We start from the raw sequence: 18,772 nt of genomic DNA on the forward strand, positions 1-18,772 counted from the left end.
AAATAAACTACACCAATCGAGTTCGTTTCAATATTTTATTGTTTGATTACTATGAATGACTGCTATTTTCGCTGAAGGCTGATAAAGATGAACGCACACTCATCAAGCCGAACGAGGTAGTTGACTCATATAAAATTTAATATAAACAATATTAATTTCGTGCAGTACATGAAATAAGGGTCCGACATATATCGATATTGCTTAATTGTAAGGGGTTCCTTATAAAACTTAATTTAAAAATCATGTATTTTTTTAAATTTTCCAAACGTCAAAAACGCTGTCGCTCATTTTGTGACGTCACAATGTTACTTATTGTATTAAACGTTAAACTAATTGTTAATAGTAACTTTGTGACGTCACAAAATGGACGACAACGTTTTTGACGATTGAAAAATTTGAAAAAATACATGACTTTTAAATTAAGTTTTATAAGAAATCCTTAACTACTATTCATTAATATATCTCGATATATTTCAGACCCTTATTCCATGTTTAAGATTTTAGTTAGTATTTTAAATTAAATTTGATATGAGTCAACTACCCTATTTCTTAACATACTCAACTTGCTGATTTTTTTATCAGATTTAAGCGAAAATTAGCAATTGGTTATCCATTGTACATGATGTACTTCCGCAAAGTAACGCCTGCTTCAATAGTTAGTTTCTCAAATATAGGAAATTGTTAGTTAAATCCAATATTTATAGAAAAATATGATTATTAATAATAATTAAATACAGAAAGTTAATCTCTTAATATTATTGAGTGACATGTTTTCTTTGTTAATTTAAAATATTGTGAGTGGTTTTCAGTAAAATGAAATAAACATACGGTTCAACTCACAAACTTGATGCGGCGAGGACAAGATCATGATCAAGTATCCCAGTTAGGTTCAAAACAAGGCTCATTCCGTCAAATGCCCATGAGTTGAGTCGTTTATTTTTTTATTATAACGTTTTTTATTTCGTTTTAATGTTTTGTTGTTTTATCAAGACATAATTCTATCCATCGATAAGTATTGCCATTCGATAAAATAGATGTTTTGTATACAAATATATTAGAGCGTAAGCTCACAATTTTTTTTGTCATTGGGGAATCCAAACCCGTTAAAATTTGCAGACAAATAAATTGTTGTTTTTGCCTTCGGAACCACCTGACGATTGAGTTACGGTGTTAACTGGAGGATGAATAGGCTCAAAAAAAGAAACCAGTTACTAAAATATTTATATAATCTTCATGAACTTTCAATTACTATAGTACTTGCTGGAAACAGCAAAGGACTCCCGGACGATAAGCTGTCATCAATATAATTTATAATAATTTATTTATTGGATAGAATTCTGTATTGATCATTCATTAGACCATTAATTATATTGTATTTATGATCATGTATACAACTAGACCGGTTAGGAGTTAAGAAGTCTCTTTTTTACAATCCTGGATTGTGTATGCCAAATTTTCTTTGGCGATTATAATTAGAAGACATTTAATGGCAAACGAATTTATTATTTTTATTTCTAACGCAATTTATAATCATAATATTATATTTACCGATCGAAAAATAAATAAAACTTACACTCCATACAACCGGTCTAGACGCATATATACAAGGTTTTTGTTTAGAAATATAGGGTGCAAAGTATTTTCATAGACATTTATAAGTTTTAACAGATTGACATAGTAATTGACAGCTATTCGAAAAGAAATCTAAGAAGTGAGATGCCCACAAAACGTTACTTATTGTACTAAGCACATGAACTTTTACAATTATTATTATTATTTGACGCAATTTAATACAAGCTTGTCATTAAATAAACAATTAATGGACAAATCTTTTTTTATAATGCATAATTTAATTTATTGTATTAAAATAATAATTATATATGAACACTTTACATAAGTATGAGTAAATTTGTACAATAGGTACATAGTATGTAGAAAAAATAGAGATTCATTTATAGAGATCGTACAGTGAAACTAAACCATTGCCAGCCATTGGAAAGTAACCATTAAAGTTAATTAACCTATAAAATATTACATTTATCAATTGCATAATATTGCCATCTCATTTGTATAAAATTCTTAACTAAATTGACAACTGTAATTAATAGTTTCTATCCTTTTCAATAGCGAATATTATAAAAACGATGGAATTATTTTTACACCAATCAATTTAGTTGTTAGAATTTTTCTATACATGATTTGGCATGATTATAGCCTTAAGATTCTGTAAAGTATCGACCTAAGTTTACTGTACCATGTGAGAATACGTCATAGAGAATATAGAGGATACGTCTTAAGATCACATTCCAACACCCCACCCAATGTATACGTCCGTGTCATCATTTGATTAGGGTGGATTTAAGTATACGTAGCCTGGGGTGTTGTCCTATAGTTGCATCCCAATACACAATTACTTAAATAATTAAATTAACAAATAGCTATAATTAAATGAAACAGATGGCAACGTTGCGACTATAACAAAATGCTTATTCGCGAGGCAGGTAATGTGAGTACGTAGGCAGTTAACAAAATCCAACATTTCCTCATTTATTGTCTAAATGCAACTGAGCAATGGCCTGTTTCAGTGGCGCGCACTATTCCTAATGATTAATAGAAGCACATTACAATATTTACATCAGCCGGCGATAGATACATCTGCGAATATATCAATAATATACACATCGATTAATATTATTATTATTAATGTTCCGTAGAAACGACTAACTTATAATTCCACCTACATCGAACTAGTTGTCGATGATTTTGAGAAAGTCCTCCGGCGAGATGTGGATGCCCTCGACGGCGGATCCGTCGGTGGAGTTCGGGACCGTGTTCTTGAGTTCGCCGAAGGTGTAGGTGGTTCTCTTTTTGTTGGCGCGCGGCTTGGCGACTCTCGCGGCCGGCAGCGACGCCTCGCAGTCGAGGGAGGCGCGCTTGTTCCAGCAGAAGGCCGGCCGCGGCTCCGCGCCCGCGGACATCGGCATGGCGAGCTGCAGCCGCGACCGACTCAGCTCGTTGTCGCTCAGTTGCCGCTTGAGCTTATCTTTGCCGACTACCAACTGGAAGCTCTTCAGACTGTTGTCCTGCGCCTTGCACAGCTCCACCTCGCTCAGCTGCCGCGTGAGCTTGGACGAGGTCGGCGCCTCGGCACCGCACGACCGCTTGTCGACTAGACTGTTCTGGCGAGACGTCTTCCCGTTCCTCGAGAGCCCGTCGCGACTGCTGCTGCCCGAAGAACTACTCGTGTTCGTATTGCTGTTGTTGTTCGCGAGCGGGTTATCTCGTCTCAACGTCTCGATTATATTGTAAAAGTGTTCGGGTTCGTTCGTGCTGTTGTTCCTAGATCGACTGACGTTGTTAGTGCTATGTCTATGTGGGCGGATTTGTGCTCGAGGTAGATGGCCGTAGCTGCTCTGGCGCGAGATGCCGGCGCTGGTCTGCCGCCGCGGCATGCTGCAACTCTTCGGCACGAAAGCGTCCTGGGTCATGAGGACGTTTTCGTACACGTGGGCGTTGTCGAAGTCCTCCTGGGATATGAGGTTCTGTCTACTTTCTGTAGTCTCTCGATTCTGACCCACGGAATTGCTCTTTTTATGCCCCGTCCGGATTTTCAGATCGGGTATTTTTCTTCCAACTTTACAATCGCTGGCACTACGTGGCAGTAAATTTTCGTACCCATGAACGACTCCCTCTTGACTTGTGGTCTCCGTTTTGGGGGCACTGCTATTGTCTACGGCACTTCTGGCGTGTTTAGGTGCTTTAAAACTAGGTTTGGCGTCAGCGGGACAGGCGAGCTGCGGCAAAGTGTCGTGTCGCTTCCTGTCTACGTCGGGTTTCGACGATTTGTCGAGCACGACTTTTGTTTTATCACTTTTACAAATTTTAACACTAAATCGGAACGGAGGTTTGAAGACAACTTGCAACCTAGTTTTTTCTCCAGAGAGAAGGTTGGTTGCGCTTTTGGACGGTCTAGTTTTTCTCACACCCTTGGAGGGTTGTCTGTGGGTTCTTTCTGTGAGGCCTAGTGGAATAGACTTAGATTTAGGAATAACGGTAGGCTGAGGGGAGCTAAGGAGCCATTTTTGCACTTTAGTAAGAGCTTCGGTATCCTTAATCGGAGGAGTCGAGGAATGCTTTTGCATGGAACTATAGTCGATCGTTTCTTTTTTCACTTTTATCTTTCGTTTTTTCACTTTGTTTTTATGTTTCGACAATATAACATGTTTTGGAGATTTTCCCTCGGCGTTCGTGACTACCGCTGTATTTTCTTTAGGCACTTTTTGCGGTTCGTCTGTTTTTGGTGGATTGCTCGGCTTCTGCAATAGATAATTACATTTCATGCATTTTTCTATATAAGTCGATTTGGTTCAGAAAAGAGCACCTAACTAAACAAAACACAACTTCAATAACTTCACTTACTCTTTTCTTGATGATATGGGAGGGCGACGCCTTGTCACCTTTTTGCGCGTCCTTCTTACTTCGGTAAGCACGAGTTCTAAGAGCCACTTTCTTTTTCAGAGGAACTTTAGATCTGTGAACGACAAGAATAATACTATAAGAAAGAAAAGATTTGGTTTGGTTGAAATTGGTTTCTTCATGTACAAGAAAGGTAGCGGCACATAGTACATTCAAAAGGCATTATAATTTGAATAAATGGGTAAATTTACCTAACAGCAGTGTGCACGATGAGCCCCTGGTCAGTGGCTTCAGGCAGGCGGACGGTTTCTGTGGTGGATGAGTGAATGATTGTGACTGATTTGATCTTCTTCGCTTGACGACCGAAGAAACGGGTGCTAGCCACCTGTAAACCAGTTAATCAATTATTAGAGATTTAATTAAACTTTCCATTTCAGTAACGTTTTTTCTCAGAAAGACCCCATGTCTTTTATCAAATATAAAGTATCCCTTTTTATTCCACTTTAGCAAAACGATGATTATCCAGAGGGCGGAGACACTTTTCGAATTTGAGTCCGGCTCGTTAAAAAAGGAGTTATTAGCATTTTCGTATTTATAGGCTGACGTGTTAAATCGAATTTTATGAACGATTAAAAAATATCACTAATTGCAACATCAAAATTTTGACGTTTAGGCCCCTTAAAAATTCAAGTTGGGCCCATATTATTTTTTCTTATTGTGACCATTAAGCAGCATACAAAGACAAACAAGATGTGTCTAGCATGAGTTACATGAACAGATAAAATATGCGAGTAGATGTAATTCGAAGTGAGCCGGTACATAACAAACTTATATTGCGAGCTTGTCATAATTAGATATACATAATCAAACTAGATATAGTTTGTCTACTATTATGGCAGGCGTCCAAAGATCCGCATCATAGGATATCGGACGCATCGCATGAAACGGATTTTAATATTCGATGTATAAACACTCATACAAGTGCGTCGTCCACTGATCCGCATCTTACGGATCGTATCCAATGGATTTTAATCGATTGTAAAATTAAAAATCCGTTTGATGCGATGCGCCTGATACGTACGATGTGGACGCTTCATCGGATCCATTAGAAGTCAATCTAACTTTGGATGCAGTGGTAAAGTGTACGAGTACAAACAAACGTTTGAAAGTTGACAGACGCTTTAGTAAATGGTAGTACTCATGAATGCGTGTGTATAAAACAGAAGAAGCATTCTAGCACATGACAGAGAAAGTTTCAGTTTATACACAACAAACACAGAGACACAAACGCACTTAGTCTGTTATCTTACCATTACATCTAAAATCACATGAACTTATCTAAAAAGATTTGACTATACTCCTCGCTAGTTTTTTAATACTCAAATCTCTAACAATGATTGATATACGTATACGCTAGCGGTTTTATATTTATATGTGTATACTTGTATAGCCTACGTCAATGTATATCATTTTAGTATAGCCTATGTGAATTTATATCATTCAGTTCGGTGTACCTTCTAAACTAAAATAACGTAGAGACTACTATCGATACGGTTATATTTTATCGTCCAATTCTATTGCAGAATCTAGGACGCTGCAGCAACGCTAGAAATAAGATATCAGTTATTTATTAAACTAATAAACTAAGTATGTGTGTAATTGCAATGCTACAAATTAAATATAGATATAAACCTTTAGCACCATTTCTGTTTGATTTCGAATTGTTATAGTAGTTGGTATTGTTATATTAATAGATACTTAAAGTCTTACACCTTTGAATCAAGATAAAGGTCTAATAAAGGTTCCTCCGCGATCATAACTTGACTTCGACGCCTTCTATTTTCTGAATCATATTTCCAACTAGTAAAATAATTTTAGTAATTTATTTATTGCACATAGGCCTTTTGTTTGACCTTCCAAACACGATGTACCAGACTGCCTATAAACGAACTGTTCCAAAAAGCGCAGTGATGGGAGTCGACCAACTTTCTAGTGAGGGGTCGTCATTCAACATATTTCATATTGATGTTCATTTTACGACTCGTTGCGGTTGTATTATGCGGGCAATTTTAAATCTTTTACGGGTTCAATGACACAGAGATATTCAGAGTACCTAAGTATAGCTCGCTAAATACTTCGCGGAGTGACTCAGCGCATATGAGGCCTCTAGATAGTTAAAAACATGGATATAAACATAGAAAAGCGTCAGTATTAGCGTTTTTTTATTCTGAGATTAAGAAAGGGTAAAACAGCAAAAAACAAAGTGGTACACGAACCAGTAAAGCAATGACGGCGAGCAGGATGAGCAGCACGGCGTACCAGTGGCGCAGCACCCAGCGCTTGAAGCCGGCGATGGACTCGTCCGACAGCAGCAGCTTGCGCAGCGTGGCCAGCGGGCCCGACGGGTCCACCTCGCGGCAGCGTTGGAACACGTCGCAGTACCTAGGACATCGTCATTATCATTTTAACGGTCCACTAGATAAGCGTTTCCCAACCTTTTTCAGCCACGGATCCCTGGGAAATCTAGCACAGTTCTCACAGACCCCCTTAATAAAATAAACAGCAAAAAAATCCCTGTGAATGCGGCAATGATGCCAGATTCATCTTCTTCACGCGCGCCTGAAGCACTATTCGTCTCCCGGTCATAGCCCGTGCAACGTTGGTGCTAACTGTCACAAACTAACTACGGTACTAACTCACACGTAATTTCATGAGTGGAATAAAGTTGTTCAATACTTCAAATATTGCTTCACCTGTAGTGTGCGAAGAGGTAAACAAAATAAAAAACCCTCACTTATACTATTGTTGTGTTCGTAATGAACATATGCAAGCCAGTTTGCATCATTTCTAACATCTGTGCTCTCATCTGAAAATAATAAAATCTGCTTGCTTTAAGAAAGCGTAACGATTATGAAATATTAGCATTTATGTATGGTCCAGAGATGACACCGCGGACTCCCATACACATAGCTCGCGGATCCCTAGGGGTCCGCGGACGACAGGTTGGGAAACGATGCACTAGATGGTCAGGCCTTCCTGCTAACACGAGAGGGGATATAGAGCTTAGGACCATAAATATTCAATGCGGTTTGGCAGACTTGATAATATTTACGGTCCATTGACAATCACTGGGGTTTAACGTTGTGTCGGAGCCTTGGGGATGTAATATTGGGGGATTCTAAACTGCTAAATTGCCTAACTAGAACGCAAAAGTGCATGCATATCTCAAATCACAGCCACATAGTGAATAGCAGCACCGAGGGCCCGGCTAATGTGTTGCAGCCCTTTTTATAGTAATAACTAGCGGACGCCCGCGACTTCGTCCGCGTGACACTCGATGTAAACTTTCAACTACCTCTACCCAACGCTACCCCTACCCTACCCCCTACCCTACCTTACCCTACCTTACCCTACCCTACCCCTACCTTACCCCTACCCTACCCTTACCCTATATAGTAGATGATTGAGGAACCAAGCAGATTGACCAGACCTGATCGTAAACAGAGAAAAACTTCACAGGGCTTATAAGGATGTCTTACAAAATGTTGCCACGTGTACATCAACCTGAGGCGTATCAACGACTCAGGTTGATGTACACATTTAATCCGGTCAATTTAAACATTGGAAGTTACATAAATTCCCACCAAGCTGAATATCGGAAAGATTGTTTAAAATATCATTAAAAATAAAATCTGAAAGTTCCCCATATCAACTTTTTGAATCGTTATATCTCAAAAACGGTGGCTCGTAGAAAAAAAGTATTAATATATTTTTTTGCAGATAATTTTATGATCTACAATTTTGTCTAAGGTATTTTTATGATAAAACTTACAGTTTTGCTGAAAATCGCGAAGAACTCATTTTTTTGACCTTTGACCTTAAATAAAATTTTTTCCTTACAGGGGAAAGATGGGGAACTTTCAAATTTTGTTTTTAATGATATTTTAAACAATCTTACCGATTTTCAGCTTGGTGGGAATGTAGGTAACTTTACTCTCATTTTTTGGTAATTTGACCGGACTAACTTACACATGCCAAAATTGTAATTACAAACGAGGCTTAACATGAAGCCTCGTTTGTAATTACAATCAGCAATCATACTGCTTCTCCCGACGCTCTGTTTTTACTACTTACTAATATTTACAATGTGGTACTGTAACATTGGTCTAGGAAATTAATTTCGTATTTTGCCTACGTGGGAATCAGTTGTTCAATTCAGCATCCAGGTGGGTGTAGATGCAAATTGTTGTAAGTGGAAGTTGTGCTCACCCGTTGTAGTCGTTACACGGCGTGCCGGGCTTGGCGTACATGTCGGGCACGTCGTAGGGCGCCGTGTTCCAGTGGAAGGACGACACGCACGGCGCGCCCGGCTTGCGGCAGCACAGCTCGCACGCCGAGCGCGCGTCGTCCTTGCGCGGCGCGCACTGGCACGACTCCAGCCCGTACGCCAGGCAGATTGAGCCTGTGCACTCCTGGAACACAGATTAACATAGATGAACAGTGGCGTAGCGTGGAGGGGCCCTGTATCAAAATTAGTTGGGGGGGCCTAATAGATGATCAGCAAATCCCGAAAATCTCTTAGTATAGGTAAGTGGCATAGCGTGTCTTGGAGGTGCTCTGTTTCAAAGTTGATTGGGGCGCTCAATACATGAACGGCAAATCCCGAAAATCTCTGATTTACGCCTAACTATTTCACTAAAAAGTATTATTGGTACCAAAATGTTTATTGTGACACACACAAGATGTAATATTTTATTTTGGGTTCAAATGTAGCAACATATTACATTTAAATAGTAGTAGGCGTAGCGTGTCTTGCCCTGTGTCAAAATTAGTTGGTTGTATTGGGGCCAATATATGATCCCGAAAATCCCGAAAATCTCTTACTTTTTGATTTACGCCTAACTATTTCACTAAAAAGTAAAATTGGTACCTATAAAAATGTTTGTTGTAGAATACTTTACAAGATGTTATTCTTTTTTTAGGGTTGGTAGCAATTTTTATATTTAAATAAACAAAAAAAATGCCTACGAGGCCATAGCAGACCGGGGGTACCATATCATTGATACGGCTGATAGGGTGGTAACTACGCCCCGGTAGGTGAAGTTGGTTCTATCTAATGGATAAGGAACATTATTATATGATAATCTTGGAGTTGAACATCAGGGTATGTTAGTCGCATGAGATCGGTCACAACACAACTTCGGATTACCGGTAATTGTAGATTATAGGATGCGCTACAATCAGCTCAGTCATCGTGATGTTGCTGAACTACGGCAAGCATGTACCGCCCGCACGTCACTGTCGCACACGAGATCGAACACAACTTCGGATCACCGGTAATTGTAGAACGGACACAACTTCGGATCACTGGTAATTGTAGATTAAAGGATGCGCTGCAGTCAGGTCAAAGATTGTAACGTTACTGAACTACGTGCAGACAAATCCAATGAAGCAGACAAGCACCTTGTGACAAGCTCCGCAGTGAGCGGTGTCGCGGTTGCCTTTGTCCTAGAGGAATTTGCCGTAGAACATAAGTAAATGGTAGTACTCACTCCCATAAAGCAGACGAGCTCTTTGTCGCATCTGGTGCGGTTGGGCTTGTGCCTGCTGGCAGGGCAGGCGGCGCGCTTGCCGTCGCAGTGCGCGGCGTCACGGCAGCCGTTGTCCGAGCGACACTTGTCGCCGAACTTGAGCGTACACGACGACGTACAGCATGGACCCTGGAAACAATTCATACAACTCTTTAGAGATGTTTAAGATAATTATCATTATCCACTACAGGGTCAGGTCTCATAGGAGAAGGTTATGGAGCTTAGACACGCTGCTCTAATTCGTGTTGGTGATACCTACTGTTACATTTATTAACAACCTTTATAAGATGAGAAAGATAATGATCGACGGCTTAACGTGCTCTCGGAGGAACAAGGGTGTAACACCAGTGTGTAGTGGAACTGGAAGACATCCATAAGGAAAGTTTTCGTTGTTTTTAAAGTATAGTTGAGGTTACAAATAAATGTCTTCTCAGATGTATTCTTCACAGGATATGAAATTAACATGCATTGTCTTGTCTGTGTCTATCTGAGGGGTATGTGTTAAGCCTCATATCCCGTCCCGTAAAAACGTCGTTCAATGTGGTACAGTTTTTATTCGGTCAATGACAAGTTACCCCTTGACTGCGATCTCTCCTGATTATAAGTGACAATGCAGTCTTAGATGGAAGCAGGCTGATTTGGAAGAGCTACAAGTTCATTCTACCTATACCCCTGACGGTTTGTACGTGTCAACGCTAAATTTGAAGTTTACCTGACTAGGACTGCAGACGCTATGCTCGGTGAGAGTGCACGGCTTGTAGTGCGGGCGCACGGCCTGCGGGCGGCAGCACACGTCGGTGCACTCCGAGGCCCAGCCGCAGTCGCACTCCTCGCCTTCTTCTACCACGCCGTTGCCGCAAATCGCTGGCTGTGGTTCTGTGGATAAATAATAATCATATTAATATAAGCTCAACCTAATTTTGTTTTTGTAATTTAGATGAAAAATGGCTTAACAAACATGCTTCTAACATAAAACCAAACTAAGCGTGATTTTTAAAAACAAACAACAAACGAGTGACTATATGAGTATAAATACTTAGATCTATATTAAAGCGAAAGATCACTTATCACGAAATATCGAAAACCGCTAAATGTACAACGAAATAATTTGCCAGGGAGGTAGTCGGTAGACATCTGCAAAGAACGGATTCTGCGACAGGGCCGAATTATAGGTCAAAGGGCGGCCGCAGATTTTTTTGCGTGTGGTGATTTTAAAAAATATGGACTAATTGCACATGCCTTATCGGTCATCTAATCGTGTGATTAGTTTAGGCATTCGTTTTAGGGTGAGAGTCGCACACGTCGTACCTGTGAAGCATCCCTTTGGTGATCGCGCCTTGTTGTTGAGCACCGGGTCAATGGCTCGCAGGGAGCACGGCGAGAACTTGTTGTTGTTCTTGCGGTCGCCACTCGTGGCGCGCGCGAACATTATGTAGTTGCCGTCCTCTCCGAAGGGCGTGCACATTTCTGGATCATGCTGGAACATACAGTTCTATTTGAGAGATGTCGTAGAAGTAGTAAAATAGAAGAGAGATTAAAGAGTGAGTTTGACGTAAGCAATATCATGAAAATAGTTCACGGGAATTTTAGTTGGAGGCCAATGTAGAACTTTTTATTGATTTAAATAACTAATAGAGATACTTCGATAAAGTAACTAAGCGCAATGTTATCACGCTTATGTTTTAATGGGAATGACATGCAGCTGTCTACATCTACACCATCTACCGAAGATCTATTGTGCCCGATCTCGTGCGCAAAAGTAATGTGCGGCAGGTGTTGCCATAGTTCAGCAACGTCACGATGCTTGAGCGGACTGTAGCGCATTCTCTAGTTTACAATTACCGGTGATCCGAAGTTGTGTCCGATCTCGTGCGCGAGAGTGACGTGAGAGACGGCAGGCGGTACATGCTTGCCGTAGTTCAGCCACGTCACGATGCCTGAGCGGACTGTAGAGCATCATCTAGTATACAATTACCGCTGATCCGAAGTTGTGGCCGATCTCGTGCGCGAGAGTGAAGTTCGAGACGGCAGGCGGTACATGCTTGCCGTAGTTCAGCAACGTAACGATGCTTGAGCGGACTGTAGCGCATCCTCTAGTATACAATTACCGGTGATCCAAAGTTGTGTCCGATCTCGTGCGCGAGAGTGACGTGAGAGACGGCAGGCGGTACATGCTTGCCGTAGTTCAGCCACGTCACGATGCCTGAGCGGACTGTAGAGCATCATCTAGTATACAATTACCGGTGATCCGAAGTTGTGTCCGATCTCGTGCGCGAGAGTGACGTGTGAGACGGCGGGCGGCACATGCTTGCCGTAGTTCAGCAACGTCACTATTCCTGAGCGGACTGTAGCGCACCCTCTAGTCTACAATAACCGGTGATCCGAAGTTGTGTCCGATCTCGTGCGCGAGAGTGACGTGTGAGACGGCGGGCGGCACATGCTTGCCGTAGTTCAGCAACGTCACGATGCCTGAGCGGACTGTAGCGCACCCTCTAGTCTATAATTACCGGTGATCCGAAGTTGTGTCCGATCTCGTGCGCGAGAGTGACGTGTGAGACGGCAGGCGGCACATGCTTGCCGTAGTTCAGCAATGTCACGATGCCGGTGTTGAGCGACTTCATGCTGCCGCGGTAGTGCTGCAAAACAATTAAATTTTCTCACGAACACTGCAAACGCTATACCGGAAAGTAGGCCTGCCAAAATATACAATGCCTGTTAAAACTTCAAAGTTTTAATACAATCACAAATTCTTGTTCTGTTTCTTTGTTGTTCTTTGTAGAAGTTTTGAGAGTCAATGGTATGTTTGATTTATGTTTGCTGCTAAAGTAAATTAACAATCAAATTAAAAGTAGTAAAGCATCGTTTTCATAATACACCTAGCATTTTTTAAAATAATTACGAGTATTATAAATACTTAAGAAGACGTATTAAATACTTAATTAATACCTCCTACCTACCTAAGTATTAAATAAGTATTATAAATACTTATGTAATACCTCTTCTCAACTAAGTAGAAAATTTGGGCTAAGATTGGGAAGGACAATAGTTTTACGAGCGTGGATTAAACACAAAACTTCTCGGATACAAATCCGAGAAGTTTTGAGAAGACTGGTAAGAACCACGACTGACCCGACCACAGAATAAAGATGACCCAGAAAGAGTCTTAACAAGCAGCGCGGTGAAACCCATTAAAAAAAACCGAACGTCACGAGTTTTCTTGACATCCTCATAAAGTATATCATAATTTGTACTTCAAAATTTAATACTAACAACATTTACGTAAATTAATATAATAAATATTCAATAATTACCAATAAAAAGATACTCCATCTTATTTCTTTAGTTTTTGTAAACAATTTTTAAAATATTTAAAAACATATAAAACGCCATTATTCTTAAATAATAATGAAAAATTACTCATTCGTGTCGTACGTCGTACTCGTCGTGTCGACTCGAGAATGTTTTTTTTTTAATTTTCTATTTGGAACGGCTACGACACCGTCGTGATGCGTGCGCTCTATCTGCCTTTATTTTTACAGATTACTCTTTAATCTGTGGACCCGACTTATTAACTGTGTGATAGATTTTTTATTTACGTCATAAAAAAACGTATAATGAACAAACGGCATGTAGTAGATAGTCAATATCCGGGAAATGACCTAACTACATTAAGCTTTAACCTTTAACGGGTACTCGAGTTTCGTTTATTTCGGTCAAGGGCCGTAATTAGGTTTAGGTACTAAAACGTTAATGTGTTTCCTAATCTACACTAACTATGGCTTTTTATTTTTCATTGTTTGCTAATTTATTGTAGGTTATTTCAGTTGATTGGGTACTTTCAGCTTTTCCCTCATGTTTCGGTGTTAGAAAATATTTTAGTCTAATTCAACTTTCATGTTGAAACAAAATAAAATGAACTAATGATAGCCGGTACAAAATCTCAATTTTATAACTATAAACCAATGATGTTAAATACTATTAGATGTGTTACTAGGTAATGAAAAAAGAGGAGCTCAATAGAAGAAATTTCCACATCTCAAAGTTAGTTGTGGTCAACAACGAACGTTATTTAAACAAATAATACCTAAATATCGTGTGTTCAAGAAGTGTAAAATCTATATATACATAAATAATTAATGGAATTACAGACAAAACTGTGCATGTGTGCGCTTAGTTTTGTAGCCTATTATTGGAATCACTTTTTGCGGTGATTTTGTAGGGACGTAACCGATCTATAGTATAAAATAATCATTGCTATAAACAGGTATCTAATTAATGAATGACTAAAACAATCGGTCCCTTAAATAGTAGGTGTTTACTATCATGGTGACGTAATGTCTCTCACATCTCAGTAGAGGAAAGTGGTAAAAAATTGAAAAAAAAAATACTAGATTTGTAAATTTTTAAATATCGCACATGTCAAAAAATCTTGTTATCGAATAAATAGCAACGAAGTGAAAGAAGTTTTTGTTAAGTACTCGTATAGTAAAAGTAAACTTATATTTAAAACTAGCGGACCCGGCCAAACCTTCGTTTTGACATAAGTGCACTTATTCTCTATCCCTACTCTACCCTTCTATACCCCTACCCTACCCCTACCGCTTGACTCTTAAACGTTTGTATGGGAAATAGAAAAGGGCAGTTTTTAGGGTTTTCCCGGAAATTATTTGATTTTTTCTCATCTTTTAAACCTTCCCTATACCTCCACGAACATTTCAAGACCAAGATAAGATAAATCCGTTAAGCCGTTCTCGAGTTTTAGCGAGACTAACGAACAGCAATTCATTTTTATATATATAGATTCAGACAAGAAACGAGGAAAAATAAAGAGCAAACCAACTTATGCGTTGGATACTGGAACAAGATTAGTAGGTACATTAGTGTGATGCACTCAACGGTAATTCCCGGAGGATGCAAGACTAATTCAAGAAGTGGTCTCCACTACGCTGGCACTATCCACTTAATTTGGCAAAGTGATGTTCCGTTAGATAAAATAAACTACTCGTATTACTTTATCACTAGGTATATAATTAGTAGAAAAGATTACCAAAAAAATACAATACTTAGCATGATTGTTTTGTAATTATGAATGTAGCTTTAGTATTTGTTTAGCTCGACTTTATCTATTACGAGAAAACCCGTGATGACTCAGTAGTTTTATATGATAGAAATATAAAATATCCAATAGCACTCCCTGATAACGTAGCATTCTACTGGTAAAAGAATTTTTAAAATCGGATCATAGTTCCGAAGATTACCCCTTATAAAGAATTGTTACAAACTTACAAACTTTACCTCTTTATAATATTAGTATAGATTTTACAATAACGTAATATAAAGACGTTTTTATACGGTACTAAATCATATTTTACGGATTTTATTGAATACTTAGGTACAATATTCTTTACTTTGAATCTATTGCCTACGAAATAATTATTATCAAAAGTATTAGCAAGTTTATTAGATTCGATTATGTTGGTTGCACCCTACAACTAGGTGAACCGAGGACATCAAGCGGGTTGCATGGAGCCGTTGGATGTTGGCGGCTCTAGCTTTGTGTTTGGAAGTCCATACAAGAGGCCTATGTCCAGCAGTGGACGTCCATCGGTTGTTGACGATGATGATGATATTTGTTTCGCAATCGTTATTCGCGTTGCTTACAAAGCTTGCTTAAAAAGCACTTGATACTTACGCCATTCTTTTCGCAGACTCCGCCAGCGTTTTTCAGATCACCGGTCCAGGCCAAACCCAATGTGCCCATTTCAAAGTCCCGGTACGTAAACATGTACGCCAGACAAAACGCGTCGTAATCTTCCTCTAAAAAAACAATGAAAATGTCGATCAAAATTCTTTTTCCCCACTAAAGGCTAAAGGCTAAGTTACACGGAGAGCTTATCAAATGTGAGTGACAGTAGTAGTAGTATATTTATGACAGAGCTCATCTGTGGAAGTAATTCTACCCCTATTTTGCCGCTAAGAAGCATTGCATTCCGGCCTGTAGGTCCTAACTGCTGCTGTAATTACAGGCACATGAGGCTTAATACCTACCTTAGGTCAATGGATACAGGACAGTACGTTGTAAGACGCGTTCTTTGCATGCCCTGCGAAATTTTGCTCAGTTTATAGATGACTAACCGATGCCCCGTGTATTCACCTGCGCAGTTCCCGTTCCCGTGAGAATACGAAGCTAAAATATAGCTTATGACACTCAACGTGTGGTTTTCTATTGGTACGTCTATTTGTAAAATCAGTTTTGTAGATCCAGAGATTACCGCCTACAATACCACACACATTACCATTTTATAACATTAGTATAGATGGGCTATCTGCTTGTTTCGTCAATTATAACTGTGAAAAGAAAATTTCTTTCTAGGCAGCCATTTATTGTGTATAAACTATCCTCATGTAACTTAGCCTTAAGAACTATTATTAGCCTAGTTAACATGTGCTCATTTTAGAATTTTTTTAAGAGTCACATAAGTATGAGATAAGTGTCATTCGATTTGGAAAAAAAATGTAGAACATATTTGAAAAAAAAATATCAAGTTACGACCGCAAATATTGCTAATTTTATTGTTATTCTAAAAACAAGCAGTTTCTTAATTAACAGAGAAATGTATTTAAGAAGGACAATTATAATAAAACAAACTTTTGAGTCAGCATTAAACTTCAATTAGGGAAAAGGACAACAAAAAGTTATTAAGCAAAGTTATTATTACCTGAAAACAGTTCCAAATATTTCTCTACTCCGTAGTTGTTAGGAAACCTGTAAGCTGGGTCTTTGAGAGCGTCTAGCGTGTGAACCTTAATTCTTTTAATCATAAACGTTATGTTATCCGGTTTTCCATCTTGATTGAAATCTATAATAAAACGAACAGTTCAGTTATTAGAAGAATAAGTTAAAAAGAGGTCAAATGTATTTTTTACCTTTGACGAAATAAATGAGCAAGCACTGTAGCAATTAAATAAGTAAATCGATTTAGGACCGGTTATATATTTAAAAGCTGGTTTTGCAGCGATGTTTCTTAGATATGTTTCATTAAAATCGGTGCAGCTGTTTACAAGATATGACGGTGAAAATGGGGAAAGAACAATTGAATATTTTCAAACATTAGATTATTTCTCAGGTTAAAGTAATACTTAGTAGATTATTTCTACCTATTACGTTTATATTACGAATAGCTTCTATATTCATCCCGTGTCAAAGGTTTCATTGTAAGTTTTACTATCATAAAATTTTACATTGTAAAACTATGAAACTTTAGCTACAATGATAAGAAACCAAAGTTACCTGTAACTTTATATATCGCATTAACTTTCTGCACGTGTCGAGTCATAACTTCTATACACGCTTCCTCTGAGCCATATCTCTGGTAAAACATGTGGTCGGCTTGTAAATATACTAAACAAGTTGTTTTCCTCGGGTCTACAGTTGCCCGTTTGTTTACATGTCTCCCATCGTCGCTCGCGTTTGCGGACAATACAGTATACCCTACTGGCTCCTTCTTAACTATATCCTTACTAACAGTCACAACACCTGCTTTAGTCTTTATCACTTCGACATGCGTCTTTGGCTTCGGTCTCGATTCCTCAGAGTCGAGTCGCACTTTAGTAATGAGGTTACTTTTATCGATTTTGGTTTTTGGCTTTCTCGTACTGAACTTATCAAACGGATCACTATTACTGGTGTACGGAACGTCTAAGTCTAACGGTAGTTCGGGATTCTTCTTTGGTTCATCGTCTTGCATTTCGTCTTCGGGAAGCCATCGCTTCTTACGTCTGTTTATTTCGCTTTTCAAGTCATCTGTGTCGTTGCTGAATGCCTCTTCAACTGTCACCTGGTCGGTAAAGTTGAACAGTTCCCCTTGGTATCCCAGTTTGCCTTTGATGTGGAGAAGATGTGAAGCGCAGTGAGGGTTATCGTGGATTGCATGGGGATGCTCGACGTCTGATCTCCTGTAGATGACACTGTGCATGGAAGGATGGTTGACGTCGTACCGGGATAGAGGTTCGACGTAATACTCTTCAGTGGGAGTCCATATTGTTCCATCGAAGAGACCGTCAGCGGTGATGACACCGTAAACGAGTGAGGAATCGTCATCTGCAACAAAACAATTGATGAACTGATGTAAAAGAATCATTATAATCTCCCATTTAAGTGGCTCACTGCAGGGTTAGATCCACCATGCTGCTCGCTTTAACTTACTGTGGATGTTAGATTCTGCAATTATCACTATCAAAATATGTTGATCGACAATGAATTGGAAGGGACTCTGGAACGGGAGTGTTACCACCAATTCCGAGGCAGCTATTGAGATTAATAGTTCATAACTTCATAGCCCGACCCAGAATTCTAAATCAGACCTCATAATTCGAAGCCTTATTTGCTATTTACTAGAACGAGACAGTTATATACTAGCGGACGCGCGCAACTTCGTTCGCGTAAAATCCGTTTTTTTTTAACCCGTGGATTATTCCAGAAAAAAGTATGTTCTGCTTCAAGAATTTTATTCAAATCTGTTTAGTGGTTGGCCGTGAAAAGGTAACCGACAGACAGACAAACTTGCTTTCGTGTTTATAATATTAGTATAGATTTAAATGAAAACTTTAGAATTGAGGCAAAAGTTGTGAATTAAGTCTAGTGTGATGGAAGAAGCTTAGAACTTCGAGGTTTGCTATCAGTAGCTAACTATATGAAGGTGAAGCGACGACTCTCTATTATACACATCTATATATATAAAAGAAAGTCGTGTTAGTTACTCCAC

At 39.1% G+C, this 18,772-nt stretch overlaps 1 protein-coding gene across 1 annotated transcript in view; it reads right to left on the bottom strand.

Moving 5' to 3' along the window:
- Positions 1 to 21: 21 nt before the first annotated feature.
- LOC112043461 (uncharacterized) overlaps positions 22 to 18,772 on the bottom strand; it is a 287,873-nt gene continuing 269,122 nt past the window's right edge. The window contains exons 4-15 of the mRNA XM_052884583.1: positions 17,299 to 18,108; positions 16,727 to 16,867; positions 15,700 to 15,824; positions 12,515 to 12,643; positions 11,316 to 11,484; positions 10,720 to 10,883; positions 9,969 to 10,136; positions 8,686 to 8,888; positions 6,693 to 6,858; positions 4,668 to 4,801; positions 4,420 to 4,531; positions 22 to 4,316 (exon numbers count right to left, since the gene is read on the bottom strand). Coding sequence (XP_052740543.1) covers positions 2,748 to 4,316; positions 4,420 to 4,531; positions 4,668 to 4,801; positions 6,693 to 6,858; positions 8,686 to 8,888; positions 9,969 to 10,136; positions 10,720 to 10,883; positions 11,316 to 11,484; positions 12,515 to 12,643; positions 15,700 to 15,824; positions 16,727 to 16,867; positions 17,299 to 18,108 — 3,890 coding nt within the window. The 3' untranslated portion in view covers positions 22 to 2,747. The remainder of the gene's footprint in view (positions 4,317 to 4,419; positions 4,532 to 4,667; positions 4,802 to 6,692; positions 6,859 to 8,685; positions 8,889 to 9,968; positions 10,137 to 10,719; positions 10,884 to 11,315; positions 11,485 to 12,514; positions 12,644 to 15,699; positions 15,825 to 16,726; positions 16,868 to 17,298; positions 18,109 to 18,772) is intronic.

Source organism: Bicyclus anynana, chromosome 12 (genome assembly GCF_947172395.1).
Source record: "Bicyclus anynana chromosome 12, ilBicAnyn1.1, whole genome shotgun sequence".
NCBI classification, from domain to species: Eukaryota; Metazoa; Arthropoda; class Insecta; order Lepidoptera; family Nymphalidae; genus Bicyclus; species Bicyclus anynana.